Genomic DNA, 18,139 nt, shown 5'->3' with positions numbered 1-18,139 from the left:
TCACCATCTGCAGTGATTTTGGAGCCCAGAAAAATAAAGTCTGACACTATTTCCACGGTTTCCCCATCTATTTCCCATGAAGTGATGGGACTGGATGCCACGATCTTTGTTTTCTGAATATTGAGCTTTAAGCCAACTTTTTCACTCTCCACTTTCACTTTCATCAGAGGCTTTTGAGTTCCTCTTCACTTTCTGCCATAAGGGTGGTGTCATCTTTATATCTGAGGTTATTGATATTTCTCCCGGCAATCTTGATTTCAGTTTGTGTTTCTTCCAGTCCAGCATTTCTCATGATGTACTCTGCATAGAAGTTAAATAAGCAGGGTGACAATATACAGCCTTGACGTACTCCTTTTCCTATTTGGAACCAGTCTGTTGTTCCATATCCAGTTCTAGCTGTTGCTTCCTGACCTGCATACAGATTTCTCAAGAGGCAGGTCAGGTGGTCTGGTATTCCCATCTCTTTCAGAATTTTCCACAGTTTCTTGTGATCCACACAGTCAAAGGCTTTGGCATAGTCAATAAAGGAGAAATAGATATTTTTCTGGAACTCTCTTTCTTTTTCCATGATCCAGCAGATGTTGGCAATTTGATCTCTGGTTCCTCTGCCTTTGCTAAATCCAGCTTGAACATCAGGAAGTTCACAGTTCACATATTGCTGAAGCCTGGCTTGGAGAATTTTGAGCATTACTTTACTAGTGTGTGAAATGAGTGCAATTGTGCAGTAGTTTGAGCATTCTTTGGCATTACCTTTCTTTGGGATTGGAATGAAAACTGACCTTTTCCAGTCCTGTGGCCACTGCCAAATGCTAATCAAATTTCAACTCTTCTAGTTGTCCAGCCCTGAAGGAAAATAAATGATCTCCAACTACAAAGATGGTTCTTAAAAAATAAAAGGAGGCATTTTCTGAAGAAGTATTCTAACATTCAGAGCAAATTATCCAAAAAGAGCTTAATCATGTATGACTTCAGACCCTTAATTGAAAGAATTTTAAGTGATCAAAAATTTATCAGGCAGGCCCATTTATATGTACTAGAGTATAGTAAATATATTTTAATCCACTGATTTCTACTTTTCAGCAGACTTAACTGTTTACCCTCTCCAAGAGAAAAAACTTGTATGGGGTTGTTCAATAAAAAAATCTAAAAGCCCACCATGAGGGAAAAATGAAGACCGACTCAGACATGGACTCTGGCTTCATAGAACTAGACCAAAAATGGAAATGCCATAGACCCTTAAGATAGGACTATAATAGAAAGGGGGTATGACAAATTATTAAGTATGACATGTCATTAAAGGCATTACCATTTTAACTGGCTTCCATTAAGTAATCACTTAGTTTCCCATCACTTATAAGATGAAAAGTCACAGATAGATGATGAATAGTAGATAAATTGACAGATAGATATTATTTTATTGTCAACTGCAACTTAGAAAAATATTAATTGAAGACAAAATAAGTTGGGTTTTAAAAATGCAGTGATGATATCACAATGACCTGATGTTATCATTCTAAAAGAGGGTTTCTCAACCTCAACCTTATTGGTATTTTAGACCAAACAATTCCTTATTGTGTGTGTGAGTGGGGAGTTAAGGTAATGTTTCATAAAGGATGTTTAGCAGCTTCCCTGGCCTATATCTACTCTTTAGATACTATATCAACCCCTTACCACAGGTGTGACTTCCAAAAATATTTCTAGAAATTGCAGTTGAGAACATTGCTCTAAATCATCTTTTAGATATTAGCCTAGATGCTACTTTCTCCAGGACAGCCTCCCAGAGGAAGTATACTGTGTTCCTCTATGTGCTGCTGGATGCACCTCTAGGTAACTGTTTACTGCATGTGACAATTACCTATTCACTTATCTGCACCTCCCGATAGATTTTAAGTTTCCTTTCACCTGGAACTGTGTTTTACTCACCATTGGTTCTGCACATACAAAGCAGTCTATGGAAATATATTGAGTGAATCGATGAAGGAAGGAAGAAGCTAAGTAGGTAAAGCAGTCGACCTGGAGGGGAGGAGCCCCATCCTGTACCAAGAAAGCCAGCAGATCCTGGCAAGACCCCTGCCCTGAGCTGTGACAACTTGCAATGTCTTCAGACATCCAGACATCACGAAGTGGTCCCTGTGGGCAAAAAGTTGTCTCTGGCTGAGAATCAGTCTAAAAGACTGTACAGAGAAGTGGTAAATAGTTCATAAATTTCAGTTTTGATATAAAAGGAAATAATATAGTGTGCAGTGCTTTCATTATCTTACTGAATCAAACAAACAAACAAACGGATGTGGTAATGGTTGTATGACTTTCGTCAGGGTACATTTTTGAGATTTAATTTCTTCACTGATAACACCTGAACAATGGTTACTCCATACAGAGTTCTTTCACTCAACAGATGCTTACTATTCCATGCTATCTGATGGACAGAACCTGTGCAATGGTGGCGGCAGGAACCATTATGGTCTTTTCCCCCATGAATTTTATAGTCTGGGTGGCAGAAGGACTGTATCCAATTATCTCCTATATAAGATTTAAATTATAAATTGTGAATATAGTGTCTATGAGGCTGAACATGGTTCTATGTGAACATATACAAAGACTCGAGTGTCATTAAGATTTCCTGAAGAGCTAGCCCATGAACTGTGGCTTGAGAGAAATGTGAATGCTGACTATAAAACAGGGCAGGAAGAGAAGAGGTGGTGAGGAGAATAAATGAGACAATATGTACTCAAAATACAGATCATGAGGCTGGCCTGATGCTCTGTAGGAAATCAATGAATGAAAACAACAGATGATGAATAATCAGCACCATTACTGACAAAATGAACAGACAGGAACAGAACATTAAGCAAAGTGACGTCTGATTTAATACTTTTCTCACAGCTAAGAAATATTCACAATTCATCTTACAGAATTTTAAGCTAATTAAGAGGGCCATATTATGTAAGAATAGTAGGGTTAAAATTTTTTAAAAAGCTCCTTTCTGATTACAGAATGTTGGTGCCTTTAACACTTTGACCATTTGGTTATACGCTTTTCCGTTCTGTTGTGTATGATGGTAAAGTTCCTCAGGCAGGGAGAAACCAGGATTAGCACATAGTCCGGGTAATAAAGCCCTACGATTCCACTCTGCTAACAATCCCTATGAGAACTCCAGCCACCAGTTAAACAAATCATTTGGCTGGGAACAGAGCGTTTACCATATGCACGAGTTACTAATTTCCTGGACATTATCAGCCATTAGCTGGTTTCCTGTGTCCCAGCGAAGGCTGAGGTGAGCCTCAATTGCCAAGATTGCACAGTACAGACATTAATCCATGGACCATTTCCTCCATCTAAGATGCAATAAAACTCTCTATTTGTGGTTCTTTTGTCAAATACATATTAGAAAGGACCAGAAAGTTCAAGTGGAGGGAAATGTGTAAAAAAGGAAAGCTAGTAGTATACTAGTATAATTACACTTGGAAACTATTAACATTTTGGGAACTTAGAGCAGTATGGAATCACCAAAAAGCTCCCAGACAGCATTTAGGGATTCCTTTTGAACTCAGTGTTTCTCAAGACTAAATATGCTTCAAAAATACCATTCTATCCATCCTTAGATCAGGAAGATCCCCTGGAGAAGGAAATGGTGACCCACTAAAGTATTCTTACCTGTAGAATCCCATGGACAGAGGAGCCTGGTGGGCTACAGTCCACAGGGTCACAAGAGTCAGACATGACTGACTAACAGTTTCACTTTCATTTTTCACTTTAGAACTGAGTGTGTTTCTCATAAGATTAAATATACTTCAAAAAATACCATTTTATCAATAGTAGATAGATTATAGGTTTGCTCTTACCTATCAAACCACTATTCTACAAAACTATGCCTACCAAGAATATTCTTGCCTATTTGATATTCAAATTTTTCATACTTAGAATTATTGCTATAATAGGTCTTGCTCTGCATGTTGGATTTTTTTAAAGCTACATTTCTAGAAAGCAATTAATACATAGAGCTTGACTAATTTCTGGAAAAGTCAGGCCAATTTGCATTCAACAACGATTAACTTTGCCAAAGTGTGCTACTTTCTAAATTAATTAATTAATTAATTAATTTATTGGCTGCCCTGGGTCTCCATTGCTACACACAGGATTTCTCAGTGGTGTGCAGGCTTCTCACTGCAGTGGCTTCTCTTGTTGCAAAGCACAGGCTCTAGAGCATGGGCTCGGTAGTTGCGGTGCATGATTTAGCTGCGTCTTGGCACGTGGAATCTTCAAAGACAAGGACTGAATGCATGGGCATTGGCAGGCAGACTCTTCACCACTGAACCACCAGGGAAGTAAGTCTCTTTTACTTGTTTTAATCACTGCAGATTTGAATATAAAATAGTATCTTGTTTTTGTTTATATTTCTTTTATTACTAGTAATATTTATTATTACTTTTAAGGTTATTGGCCATGTACATTTCATCTGTGATTTGTCTGCTTCTGTCTTTTATTAAATTTGAATTCACAGATATTTACTAAACGAGGTAATCAGATCAGATCAGATCAGATCAGTTGCTCAGTCGTGTCCGACTCTTTGCGACCCCATGATTTGCAGCACGCCAGGCCTCCCTGTCCATCACCAACTCCCGGAGTTCACCCAGACTCACATCCATTGAGTCAGTGATGCCATCCAGCCATCTCATCCTCTGTCGTCCCCTTCTCCTCCTGCCCCCAATCCCTCCCAGCATCAGAGTCTTTTCCAATGAGTCAACTCTTCGCATGAGGTGGCCAAAGTGCTGGAGTTTCAGTTTTAGCATCATTCCTTCCAAAGAAATCCCAGGGCTGATCTCCTTCAGAATGGACTGGTTGGATCTCCTTGCAGTCCAAGGGACTCTCAAGAGTCCTCTCCAACACCACAGTTCAAAAGCATCAATTCTTCAGTGCTCAGCCTTCTTCACAGTCCAACTCTCACATCCATACATGACCACTGGAAAAACCATAGCCTTGACTAGATGAACCTTTGTTGGCAAAGTAATGTCTCTGCTTTTGAATATGCTAGCTAGGTTGGTCATAACTTTCCTTCCAAGGAGTAAGCGTCTTGTAATTTCATGGCTGCCGTCACCATCTGTAGTGATTTTGGAGCCGAGAAAAATAAAGTCTGACACTGTTTCCACTGTTTCCCCATCTATTTCCCATGAAGTGATGGGACCGGATGCCACGATCTTCGTTTTCTGAATATTGAGCTTTAAGCCAACTTTTTCACTCTCCACTAATAACTATGTATATTAAGAAGATCAGCTTTGCGCTTCAACTAGACAGTGTTTCTGTGGCTTCATTCAGTAGAGTGAATATACAATTTTGTGATCTTACCTCCAAAAATCAATAATCATCAATCCATTGTCTTCTGATTTTTAATCCTATAGTAAATAAATAAAAAAGCTAAATTTTGTTTCCTTCTTAGTTAACCACTTTTCACCCCCTGCATGGGTGTTTGTACATATTTTAAATAATCCCCAAATATCTGTAGCTATTCTGTCTTTCCATTTTGCTTAGAATTTGGTCAGTTTTTTCAATCTCCATGAAGGATGTATCAGTTCTGGAAAGATGGCTTTAGTTGACATATTGGGTTATTGCTTCTGTTTCAACATAGTTCTCTTTCTGGAAGATGTGCTGATAATTACATTGGTTTCTACTCTCTAGCCTCCATGTACATTATGGTTCAGTTCAGTCGCTCAGTCATGTCCAACTCTTCGCAACCCCATAGACTGCAGCACACTAGACTTCCCTGTTCATCACCAACTCCTGGAGCTTGCTCAAACTCATGTCTATCGAGTCGGTGATGCTATCTAGCCATCTCGTCCTCTGTCGTCCCTTTCACCTCCTGTCTTCAATCTCTCCCAGCATCAGGGTCTTTTCCAATGAGTTGGTTCTTCGCATCATATTCTCCCTCATTTTTTGAAAAAAATTGACAATTTTGTTTTTCTGTGTATTGAGAGAACTTCTTTAAGTCAGATCTTCAAGACATATATTTTATTTTCTATGGTGTCAGTTTTGTCCCTGCTACCACCAATATTGAATCCAGTTTTGTTAACACACTATCTTTATTTGCAATATTTCTTTAGTTCACTCAGTTCACTTTTTTCCTTGACTTAACATTTCTGGGTTTTTTTTTCTATTGAATTTGGACTCAAACTTGTTCTATTTTCGTGATTTTTTGTTCCTTTCACAGCACATTTTGTATCTTCTAGAGAAGTTGATTACCAATATGGTTAACCTTCAGTATGACTGGAGAATCTTTTTAAAAAATACATATTCTCAGATTCTGCTTCTGGACACTCTTTATTGAAAACATTAAAAGAATGAAAAAAGTCTTGAATATGATGGTTAGCAGGGACCATCACTATAGCAGTGTTGGTATTTGACAACATGCTATGTATAATGTGGGCTTGTTTGTGTGTTTGAATATAATGTTTTCTTCCAAAAGCTAAGCAAGGAGAGAACCAAGGAAAACTAGACTTAGTTGTGTAAATTAATTAATAAGGCAGTGGGGTGTTAAGAATCTTAATTCTGCTCCAAGGTATAAATAGAGACTTGTATTCTTGTACATTTCTTGGAATTCATTTTCTGTTAATCTTGGTTTTTTGAAGTTACTCATTGATTATTTTTTCTGGTAGCTTGCATATTTCATAGGGAAATGTGGAGTATCTACTTCAGGGATTACAAAACTAGGGCTGGTTAGATATTTTGAATGACTTCTACATCACTAAATCATTATTTGTTTTCCCTTGGAGTTTAGAATACATACTTTTGTGCATTTTATTCAACACTAAAGTATTCTCCAACAGGAATACTCTTACTTTGTTTGATATTGTATCTTTAAAAATTGGTGTAATTACTTACACAAATTACCAGTTTCTTCTAAAGCCAGATCCCTATGAATATAAATGTGAATGTTAGTACCCCTATAATATGCCATTATTCTCATGGAATATGAATTATATTTTTGAACATTAATGATTTCAGAAGGTCTTTCACTTCTCCTGCAATTCACCTTTGAATTAGAAAATATCTACATGTAAAATTAATTTGACACTGGGCTTATCAAGCAGTTCTCTTTAATTATCTTAAACAAAAATAACAGGGAAGATAGTTTATATTTAATATAGAGATATTATTACCAAATGGATCCTAAAAGCCTAAAGTCTTTCATCAGTATAGGGGAAAAAAAAAGGAGTAAAAGTTACTCATCAGAGTAAGAAAATGAGCCCTCAGTATCTCTTCACCTAAAAGTATATTCCTTTTATTGAAAGGCATAAAATTGCTTAAGTCACTTTTCCAGGGATGCTAAAAATAATAATAATAATTTCAATAGAGAAAGATAGGGAAACAAAGTTTGTATTTGCTTTGAATTTCACCACTTTCCTGAAGTTGGACATTGCCTTTTTGTATGGAATGCTTCTTAGACATGGAGAATGTTCAAATATGGTTTGGCCCGGAGACCCTGAGTTTGATTAATTCAAGTAGTGGATAAAATGTGTGTCCTGTAGGTGGGAAGGAAGGGAGCCCATCTCTGTATGAGGCTAGCTCATTCACAGCACTCCAATTGCTACCTCCCCTGTGTAATGCATTTGTGAATAGCTTCCATAAATGTTGAATTGATATAAATCATATTGTAATAAATATACGATGCAGAGAAAATCAGAGATGGCAGAAGCCTATCATTTAATTTTATTATTAACTTTAAGCTCCATTTTCAAGCAATAGCTAAATTGGCTGTGAAGCTGTCAAACATTTTTATATTTGTTGAGTAATTGCATAGAAAAATGATGATAATTAAACAACTTTAAAAATAGACATTTTATAGATTATATGTGTGCCTGTATGTATGTATATTCAATTGTATGTTAAACTCCCTTAAAGCTTTTAAAATGTAAGTGCTATTGATATTCATTTTCAATTCCTTCATGCATGTGTTCTTAAGAAATAAAGATGTCCATCTTATCCAGTTACAACCATCACCTCCAGTCCATAGGTAGAATGATTACCTCGAACCATTTTTGGCAGACTCAGTAATTACATCCTCTCAGGTAATTGGTTGGGAAATGAATTAAATATCCCTGGGTAAAAGCTAGTTTAAGATCACAACATTTTATCAGAGTTGAAAATTATTTCAATAATCAACATTGCAGGAAAAAACAAAAAACTGCCAATCAAGATTACTCTACCTGCAAAGTTGTTCTTTAAAAAAAAAGGAAAAATAAAGATTCCGCACAAAATAAAGCTTAGGGAGTTCATCACTACTAGACTTGTCACAGGGGTTCTTCAAGCGGAAATGAAAGGCTGCTAATTAGTAACACAAAAACATTTGAAAATATACAATGCACTGGTAAATGTAAGCATGCAGTCAAACTTAGAATTCCCTAATTCTATAAAATAGTGGTGTGTTAACCATTTAACTCTAGACTCAAAGTTAAAGAAGATATTAAAAACCTACTATATACTAATTTGTTAATTACTACACCGTATAAAAAGAGGTAAATTGTGACATAAAAAATACAAAAGGGAGAAAATAATTTTTGTGTGCAATTGAAAATTACATTGTCATCAGGATAAAATAGACTATTATAAGGTACTTTATGTAAGCTTCATGGGAGCCACAAAGCAAAACCTATATTAGATACATACAAGGTAAAGAGAAGGGAATCAGAACACATCACTACAGGTAATCAATTCATGAGGAAAGGCAGCTAGAAGAAAGGAACAAGGGCACTACAAAATAGCTAGAAAGATTAATGACAGGACGTCCTTACCTATCAATAATTACTACAAATGTAAATGAAATAAAACTCTCTAATCAAAAGGCATAGACTGACTGGATGGATTAAAAGACCTACCTAACTGCTGCCTACAAGAGATTCACTTCAATTTTAAGGACACTCATACTCTCAAAGTGAAGTGTTAGAAAAACACATTTGATACAAGTGGAAATCAAAAGAGAATAGGAATACCTATATTTATGCCAAACAATGTAAACTTTAAGTCAAAAACACTAACAAGAGACAAAGAAAGTCATTATATAATGACAAAGTGGGGTCATTCATCAAGAATATATAGCAATAAAAAATATAAAAACACCAACATTATATTAAACAATCCTAATTTCTGAAGTGAGAAACAGATACAACAAAATAATAGTAAGGTACTTCATTATTCCACTTTCAACAACAAATAGATCATCCAGACAGAAAATCAATAAGGAAACATTGGACTTAAACTATATCTTAGTCCAAATGAACCTTAGAGATAAACGCAGACCATTCTATCTCACAGTAGCAGAATATGCATTCTTCTTGAGCACAGAAGAAACATTCTTTAGGATAGGTCAGATAAATAAATATAAGAAAATTTAAGAAAACTGAAATCATAACAAGTATATTTTTTCAACTACAGTGTTATGAAGCTAAAAGTCCATAACAGAAGGAAAACAAAGAAAAATAACAAATGTGGAAATTAAACGACCTACTCCTGAAAAACCAATTTGTCAAAGAAGAAATCAAAAGTAGAATTAAAAAAAAAAAACACATGTTGAAAAAGAAAAAAATAGAAACACAACATGCCAAAAACTCACTGGATGCAAAAAAAAGTAGTTCTAAAAGAAGTTTATAGCAATAGTAACAAAAATACAACACCCTTTCATGACAAACTCTAAACAAATTGAGTATAGAAGAAACATACTTCAACATTATAAATGTCACACACGACAAGCCCACTGCTAACATCATATTCAGTGGTAAAGGTTCAAAGGTCTTCCTTTAAGATCAGGAATAAGACACAGGCGGGCATGCTCACCACTCGTCTTCTTCTTCAACATAGTGCTGGAAGTCCTAGCCAGAGCAATTAGGCAGGAAAAGAAAAGGCATTCAAATGGTATGGAAAAAGTAAACCTGTCTTTGTTTACAGATGATATGATCTTATATTACAGAAATCCCTAGACTCCATTAAAAAGCTGTTTGAACTAATAAATGACTTCAGTAAAGTTTCAGGATACTAAATCAATATACAGAAATCAGTTGCTTTTTTATACACTAACAACAAAATATCTGAAAAAGAAATAAGGAAAATAATTCCATTCACATTAGCATCAAAAATAATGTAACAGGTAGGAATAAATAAAATGTATTCATTGGCTTTCCCATCTAGTCACAGGAAGCAACATTTTCCCTATCATCTCCTTCTGACATGAGATCCTTTGAGAAAATTCTTTGGTTGGTGGGTTACTAGTAGGCCCCAGCAATGTAGTGATCCCTGGATACCAAATAGCCTGCTGACTCTCTATTCCTAGAAATGGCAAAAGCAAAGCAATATAAACAGATTAAAAGCAATATTAATACTGCTATAGATCACAAGAGTCTGGATGAAGAAGCCTGCTTATGTGCCTCTGCATTCAGAAGAGTAGCTTTGGTAGACAACTTCATGGGGCTAGTGGCTGAACTTTTAAAAAAATCTAGAATATTGTGTGCAATAGGTCCCTCATTCATTCACTAAATTTCTCCTCGTGGAATATAACTGTTAGGACTCCACAGAGGTGATGAGTTTTTAAAAATTAATTATATGGGGACTTCCCTGGCAGTCCAGTGGTTAAGATCCTGATCTCCTACTGATGGGGACCTGAGTTCTAGCCCTGGTTGGTGAACTAAGATCCCACATGCTATTCAGTGTGGCCAAAACAATAATAATAATTGTAGGTATGTACATATTTGAAGTTACAGAATTTATTTTCCTATATGCACTGACTTTTTAAATTTTCACTTATGATCTCAAAATAAATTATTTTCCCCTCAAAACCAAGACTAAGTTCACTGATTTATAAAAAAGAATTCCTTTCCTCTGGTACCAACCTGGTTCTCCACAATGGTTGACATGGCATTTTTATATTATCCTAATGGTTGACACAGTATTTTTTACATTATTCCTGATGATCTGACATCCTCTTGGACACTTGGTATCCGTGGTGATCACCTAACTCTGATTTATTCTAGATATCCCACAATGGGGTGAACCACCTTTGGTAACTGGTACAGCGGTCATAGTTGTAGACCTGATATAACTTTATTTAAAGGCACTGAGGAGGGGGTGAGTTCTTCCCTGGAAGAAAGAGCTGTGTTCTGTTTCCTCATGATTGTAATTGACATGTGGGAAATAAGAAAGACAGCTGCTAAGCTGAAGACGATCAAAACTTGGCTGGTGGTAATTACTGACTGCAGAGTATATAGAGCCATTCTGGAGCTTCAAAATTTATGTCAGGAAAAACTCAGTTTCTAAAGCTGTGCAGTCCTCCAGAGAGGCCTCCATGAAACCCTGGAAAATAGAGGGCAAGAGGAATCTTGGATGGCAGGCATGCACGATGTGATTGGCTAACCAAGGAAACACCTACACTGACAACACAAGAATTCCACTGCTGCCCAGCTGAATTCTATATGTATTAGCGATCAGTAATTTCTGTTTTCCAAACTCTCTGTTCCAAAGTGGTAGTTTCCCTTAGATCCATGTTTCCTGGGTTTTTTTTTTTCCTGTTTTCCTGTTTTTCTGTCATTCTGTACTGTGGGAACACAGATAACTTCATTATTATTATTATTTATTTTTGGCTGTGATGAGTCTTAGGTGTGACACAGGGGATCTTCAATCTTCATTGTGGTGTACACGCTCTTTAGTTGTGGCATGGGGGATCTAGTTCCCTGACCAGGGATGGAACCCAGAAGCACATCGGAAGCACAGAATCTTCATCACTGGACCCCCAGGGAAGCCCTGATCATTTGTTTTTAAAAGCTCTGAGTTGCTAAGCAGCTGCTGCTGCTAAGTCGCTTCAGTCACGTCCGACTCTGTGCAACCCCATAGACGGCAGCCCACCAGGCTCTTCTGTCCCTGGGATTCTCCAAGCAAGAATACTGGAGTGGGTTGCCATTTCCTTCTGCAATGCATGAAAGTGAAAAGTGAAAGTGAAGTCGCTCAGTCATGTCCGACTCTTAGCGACCCCATGGACTGCAGTCTACCAAGCTCCTCTGTCCATGGGATTTTCCAGGCAAGAGTACTGGAGTGGGGTGCCATTGCCTTCTCTGGCTAAGCAGCTGAGTCTGGGCCTATTGGAGACGATGATGTCCCCGCATGTGATTACAGGGTGAGGCTTTGAGGTGGGCTCCCTTCAGGAAAGAATGAATGCATGCTGCTCAAATAGCCAGGGAGATAAGCAATTCTTGCTTTTCTCCACTACAGGTCAACAAGCTAAAATATTCATCATTCTAGAATCTCTTGCAGCTAAAGGAGAAACCATATGACTCAGTTTTGGCCATTGAGATGTAAACACAAGTTCCTGAGCTAGAAGTCTGGAAAAGCTTTTCAAATTTCAGAATCAGTCTTAAGATCCTTCAACCTTTTACCCTTTTCATATTCCTGGCTTAAATGTGGGTACAATAAGCGGCATTTTAGAAAAGAAAATGCAAATGTATTGATGAACACCATATATGAAGAATTGCAGAGCAGCCTTAACCTTGATGGCACTCAAAACATTCATTGCCTTTCTACAACTTTCTTGTTAATGAGTAAAACAAACACCTACAAGGTAAACTGTGGTTAGTTCGTTTTTTTTTTTCTTTTCATCAGCTGTTTTCCTTTTATGGTTGAGACATATTAATGACTTTCTCTTAAATACCCTAAAATTGGCAAGAACAGCAACACTCAGTAGTTTTAACCCAGAGCTGTAGCTATCCCAAGAGATAAACTACATGATGAAAATTCAGAATAAGAAAGAAGTTTTATTAAATCTTGATTTTCCAACACCTACCACAGTGCCTGCCACTTAGCAAGCAATTAAAACATTTGTTGATTGATCCTATTGATTGTATTTCTCAGAAAACTTTTTAAATAAAGTAACACTTGAAGCATGCATCATGATTTATGGAAAGTTCAGTAACAAATTTAAATTTAATGCATAACAATGTTGAATAATTAACATTCACTGAATTTTAATATAATCTAAGTGCTATGCTAAATTATTTGTTATCTTTTTAGTTAATTTTCGCAGCAGTTCTATAAGCCAAAGTATTATTATTGGAGAATTTCAGAAATATTTAAATAACTTAGCCAAGGTCACACAGCCAGGTGGTACAGGAGCCAAGATTCAAAGCCAAGTTTATCTCCCTCCAAACCAATGCTCTTAACTGCTGTGTATTAATAAAATATTTTAAATGTGTTCTCCTAAAAGAAACATATCCTTTGATCCCTAAAAACCCTTTTTGGCAGAACAGCAAGTATGCAGAAAATGATAGTCTGTGTTAATGGTTATACATTATTAATCAATTACCACTTACTGAAGGATTTATTGTTTAATTCCTGTTTGTTGACAAATCAGCTGAATTTTTCATGTGCACACACTGGAGTTAGATATATAAAGCGATTCACTTGAAACGTTCCATGTTTGCTCCAGGTTGCTATTGGGAACCTAGGTTATTTGTGGCATTTTGCTTGAAAATCCTGGAGTCATTAAATTCTGAGTCCACAACCTGCATAGTGGGATATTGATAAGAATAAGGATGCAGGCAGCAATTCACTAGGTACTTGAATGGCAAAACATACAGTGCAAGTTTTCCACACCCTGCAGACTGCAGGTTTATATGATAATAAATGACAGTTATCACCAGGACAAAGAAAAAAAAGGCCACGGAATCCAATAGCTCAGTGAGAAATCTGCTAATACAAGTGGTCAAGCTTGTTCCATTTCATTGTCAAAGGCAGGCTATTTATTTGCTTCTGGGTAGTTCGATTACAGAGTCACTTGCTGCTGAAAGTTTTCCAGTAAGCAGCCGTGGACCTACAGCTCTAGGCTTTAGATTCAAAATCAGTGAGGAAAAGAGAATAAGAAGCTCCTCACAGATAGCATAATTGATAAGGCAGAGGTCTTTAAGCAACTCCAGAAATGAAATAAGTGCCTTTAAGCATCCCAGTTGGAATCTCCTTACTGTGTACAGGGGGCATGGGCAAGGGTCAAGATGCTGACTATAATTAATCATTTTTAGAAGCTCTTTAAAATATTTTCCCTTTTACAGTTTCCTGTCCAGATGAGATGTCAGTGATCGGTGTGTGTATATAAGAGAGAGAGAGATTCCTTGTATACCAAATGCTCAGAAACAAAAGGAAAATATTCACAATGAATTCTCAGTGGTTATAAAATCAAAGACAACTTTCTTTTCCTCTTGTGCAAGATACAAGTGGTTTTTATCTAACAAATAACTGTCTCTTTCTGAGAGACATTTGAACAGTGGAGATTATACAGACTGTAATCATTATTTCCAAACTGCCACAATCTAGCGATTTGCAAACTTTGGCAGTGTATCCAGAGAACAGATCAAAGATAAACGCCAATAACAAAGGTTTTACTTAAGCATGTGTGTCACCATTTTCTTGTCAATAGGTTCGAAATGCAATTTCTCTTTTGCATATCCCTAATAACTATATATTATATCACACGTTTGCTGGGTATAAGAAGCCACTACTAAAGTTGCCAAATAACTTGATTCTTTTGTCAGGTAACCTTTAAACCAACACATGTATGTAATTCCCTTATTAATTACAAGGATTAACTTCATCAATCTTAGTTCATGACCAAATTCAAAACTTCCAGTCACAGTCCTGAGGAGAAATACATTACACAACTCAAAGCTTTCAAATTCTAATTTATCCCACCTTGAAAACAATTAATGTGTCATTAAGGGCAATGAGTCCACCAAAGTAATCTCTATGAGCAGTGAACCACAGTGAAAGGTTAACAGATACGGGAGGTATCCGCTTGCTCGAAGATGAAGAAAACCAAATAGCCCATCTCTAGTTATCAGGTATTGAAACTGGAAAATGTCATCAAAGAATTTTAACAATGATAATAAAATCCCAATGACCAAAAAATTGACAACTTAGTGTAACTCAGCTCTCTCTGGGAAAAGTTAAGAGTAAGTATTAATATATAAATAAATATAACATCAATGCACTAGATCAGTATTTCAAGACCTACTGACTTTCCACCTAACTTTTGAGAAGCCAGAGATCTACACATTCACTGATAGGAATCAGAAAACTAAAGTTACATATGAGTAACCCCCAAATGACCATTATTTTCAAACAAATATGTACCGAGCATTCCTATGTTATAACTGATATTTAAAGCATTTCTATTTGGAAATAATCCTAGATTTACAGGAAGATCATATAGAGAGGTCCCCTGGGGCTCCACTCCATCTCCCCAAAGGTTATATGTTAATTTTAGTATAATATCAACACCAGGAAGTTGCCATTGAGTGAACAATATGTGTGTATAGTTCTATATCATTTTATATGTGTAGATTCTTGTAATTACCACTGCAATATCAGGATAAGAAATTATTGTAAATGATTTTATTTATTTTCTTGAATGTAAAAATGCATTATAATTTCAGGTAGAAAGCTCCATACTATTACTGGTTTTACAAAACAATAACAGTGTACTGAAAATTATTAATATATGGGAGACTGTTACCTAGGAAAACTCTATTTATAAAGGCCAAAGTGAAATCCTAGTAATACAGACAATATATGCTTGGGTTAAACTCATTTCCCTGCACAAATCAGACCATCCCCTCATTCAGGGATCATCTATCCCCAGCATGACAATGAGCAATTTTTCAACACATAGTTTATCAAAGACATCTTACTGAGAACTGGACTCTTCCAAAACTGTTTATAGGTGAGAGCCCCAGATTATACATGCGTGCACATACACCTCTCCTATCTGGGGTAAAACAGAGCATTTCACAAGTGCCCTTGAATCGCCAATAAAGTAACCATAATAAATGAGAACATTAATATATAATCACAAACAGTCGATGAAATAAACCAGCCAGATTCTTCCAAGCCAAGTCTATGATGAGGTTTCTTATTCCTCCCTACCAAACATAATCCAAATGGTCACAAACTCCAATTTCAATTCCTCTCTTAGGAATGGAAAAACATACGATCACAAAAGAAAAAAGTAATAAAGCAGAACTGAAACACCGTTCCTACCTTGGCCATCTGTGCCTGCACGCCATTTGCCTTGAGAGACGCTACTGCTTTCTGTGCAGCTGCTGGGCTGTCGAAATCTACAAAACCATACCCTGTGAAAACACAAAGCCCCGGGTTAGCGCTCGCAAGCCGCTCTGTGTCACTGATGCAATGGGTGTTTGTGGTCATACTCGCACTCATGACCCAGGTTGAACCATAGACCTCAATCTATGGCCCTTAGCATGTCAGGAAAGAGACCACAATATTAAACATAAAATAATGTGCTTATTTTCTAGAGGTTGCTTTGGACATTGGCTATGCAATCAGCAAGCTGATTTAGATTAATTTGGTGAATAAGGTAATATTATTTAATCATTTCTTTCTTCAGTGACTTTGTTGCAAGAATTAGGAATACAAAATGCTGAAAAATGTAGAAAAGTTTATCTCAAAAGGTAATTTTCTAACCCTCAAAAAACTTGATGGTATTAAAAGCAGTGCTAGAACCAGCATGAAGTTAGTGCCAGCACTTAACAGTTTCTGGCATTCAAGTAGTCATTCAATAAATGCATGTTGAATGAATGAATGAAGGTGATGAATGAGTTCAGGGAGATTTGAGCCCAGTTCCAGTTGATTTCCAAGCCCATGTTAACTCATTATAGGATGTGTCTCTCTCAAAGATAACATCCTAAATAAACAATTTTGACTGTTAAGGAACTTATGATAAATAGACAAATATTCAAATGTCTTTTAAAAATAAGAAACGAAGACCCATGTCACTTATTTGCTATTTTTTAAAGCTTAAGTAGAATCTTAAAAGAGCATAAAAGTTGCCCATGAAAGGGAAAAAGTCATGTCTGACTCTTTGCAACCCCATGGACTGTATGTAGCTCACCAGGCTCCTCTGTCCATGGAACTCTCCAGTCAAGAACATTGGAGTAGGTAGCCGTTCCCTTCTCCAGGGGATTGTCCCAACCCAGGGATCAAACCAGGTCTTCTGTATTGCAGGCAGAGTCTTTACCAGCTGAGCCACCAGAGAAGTCCCCAAAGTTGCCTATATTGTACTTTGTGTGCCTCTGTGTGTGGGTATAGTGAGGCCAAGGAAGTAGCCAGTAAAATGTAATAAATGAAAAAGGGGGATTTTGCATGCCCATGAAATATAGCTGTATTAGTCAGGGCTTCACCTGAGAGTAATTTCAGCTGCCAAAGATACTTCAAACTAGAAATGATCAAGAATGTGTGTAGGGTACTCAAAGCCCATCCCACATGCATCCCGCTCCTCTTCTCTGCTACCAGGCAGGTATCAGCTCTGTATCCCCTTCCTTCTCTCATGTAGAAGTTTTGAGGAGCACTGCTAAGGCAAACCTCCTAACCGTGAACTGTGACCCTCTTCCCTGAAATAACTAAAGAGTGAATAGGAATTCAATTACCAAGTTGTTTCTTGTAATTAACTTTTTAATTTTCTCCCCTTGAATCTTGTCTTCTTTTTCTCCCTCCCAGCATGTTAACAAAAAATGAACTTGTTACTCATCAGTGTACCTTCCAATGCTCTTGAAAACCTTGGAAGTTTGTGTTTCAAATACACAAGGAAGCCTGCTCTGTTAGTACTACTAATTCCTGTCTTCCCACAAAATTCAAACTATGTGAGTAATATGAGGATTGCCATCCCTGAGATGAGTAAAATGAGGGAAAAAGAAAAAAAAGAGGAGAAAGAGCAAAATAAGTCTAGAAGTAATGTTAGGAGGAGCATATGATAAAATAAAATATAGACTTTATCTATTATGGGCCAACAACTGCCCTGGGTGGGTGATGTGTTGGCACCCGATGAAATGATAATAATGCAGGTATCAATACCATTGTCCTCACGCCTGTTTATGTATTTACATAGAGAAATCAAAGTGTAAGCCAGGTGACAAGACTGACCCCCCAAATCACAAGTTGCTTAATTGGTAGAGCAGGATTTGAAGCCAAATCTGCACAGGCCTTTCCAAATACACTGTACAATGAACCACTTTATAATCTTACTTTGCAACCTATTTCTAGAAGCCTCTGAAGCCCACCAGCGAGAGGTCACAATTCTTCAAAATCCCTTAGATGTTGAGGCTAG

At 36.9% G+C, this 18,139-nt stretch overlaps 1 protein-coding gene across 11 annotated transcripts in view; it reads right to left on the bottom strand.

Annotated features, from left to right (window-relative positions):
* RBMS3 (RNA binding motif single stranded interacting protein 3) overlaps nucleotides 1-18,139 on the bottom strand; it is an 804,674-nt gene that overhangs the window by 443,372 nt on the left and 343,163 nt on the right. For all 11 annotated transcript variants that reach the window (XM_070360554.1, XM_070360553.1, XM_005901197.3 and 8 more), the window contains one exon: nucleotides 16,057-16,148. In XM_070360554.1, coding sequence (XP_070216655.1) covers nucleotides 16,057-16,148 — 92 coding nt within the window. The remainder of the gene's footprint in view (nucleotides 1-16,056; nucleotides 16,149-18,139) is intronic.

The sequence above is a fragment of the Bos mutus genome, chromosome 22 (genome assembly GCF_027580195.1).
Source record: "Bos mutus isolate GX-2022 chromosome 22, NWIPB_WYAK_1.1, whole genome shotgun sequence".
Taxonomy (NCBI): Eukaryota; Metazoa; Chordata; class Mammalia; order Artiodactyla; family Bovidae; genus Bos; species Bos mutus.
The sequence above is the reverse complement of the archived record's forward strand: the minus strand, read 5'-3'. Positions and strand labels throughout refer to the sequence as shown.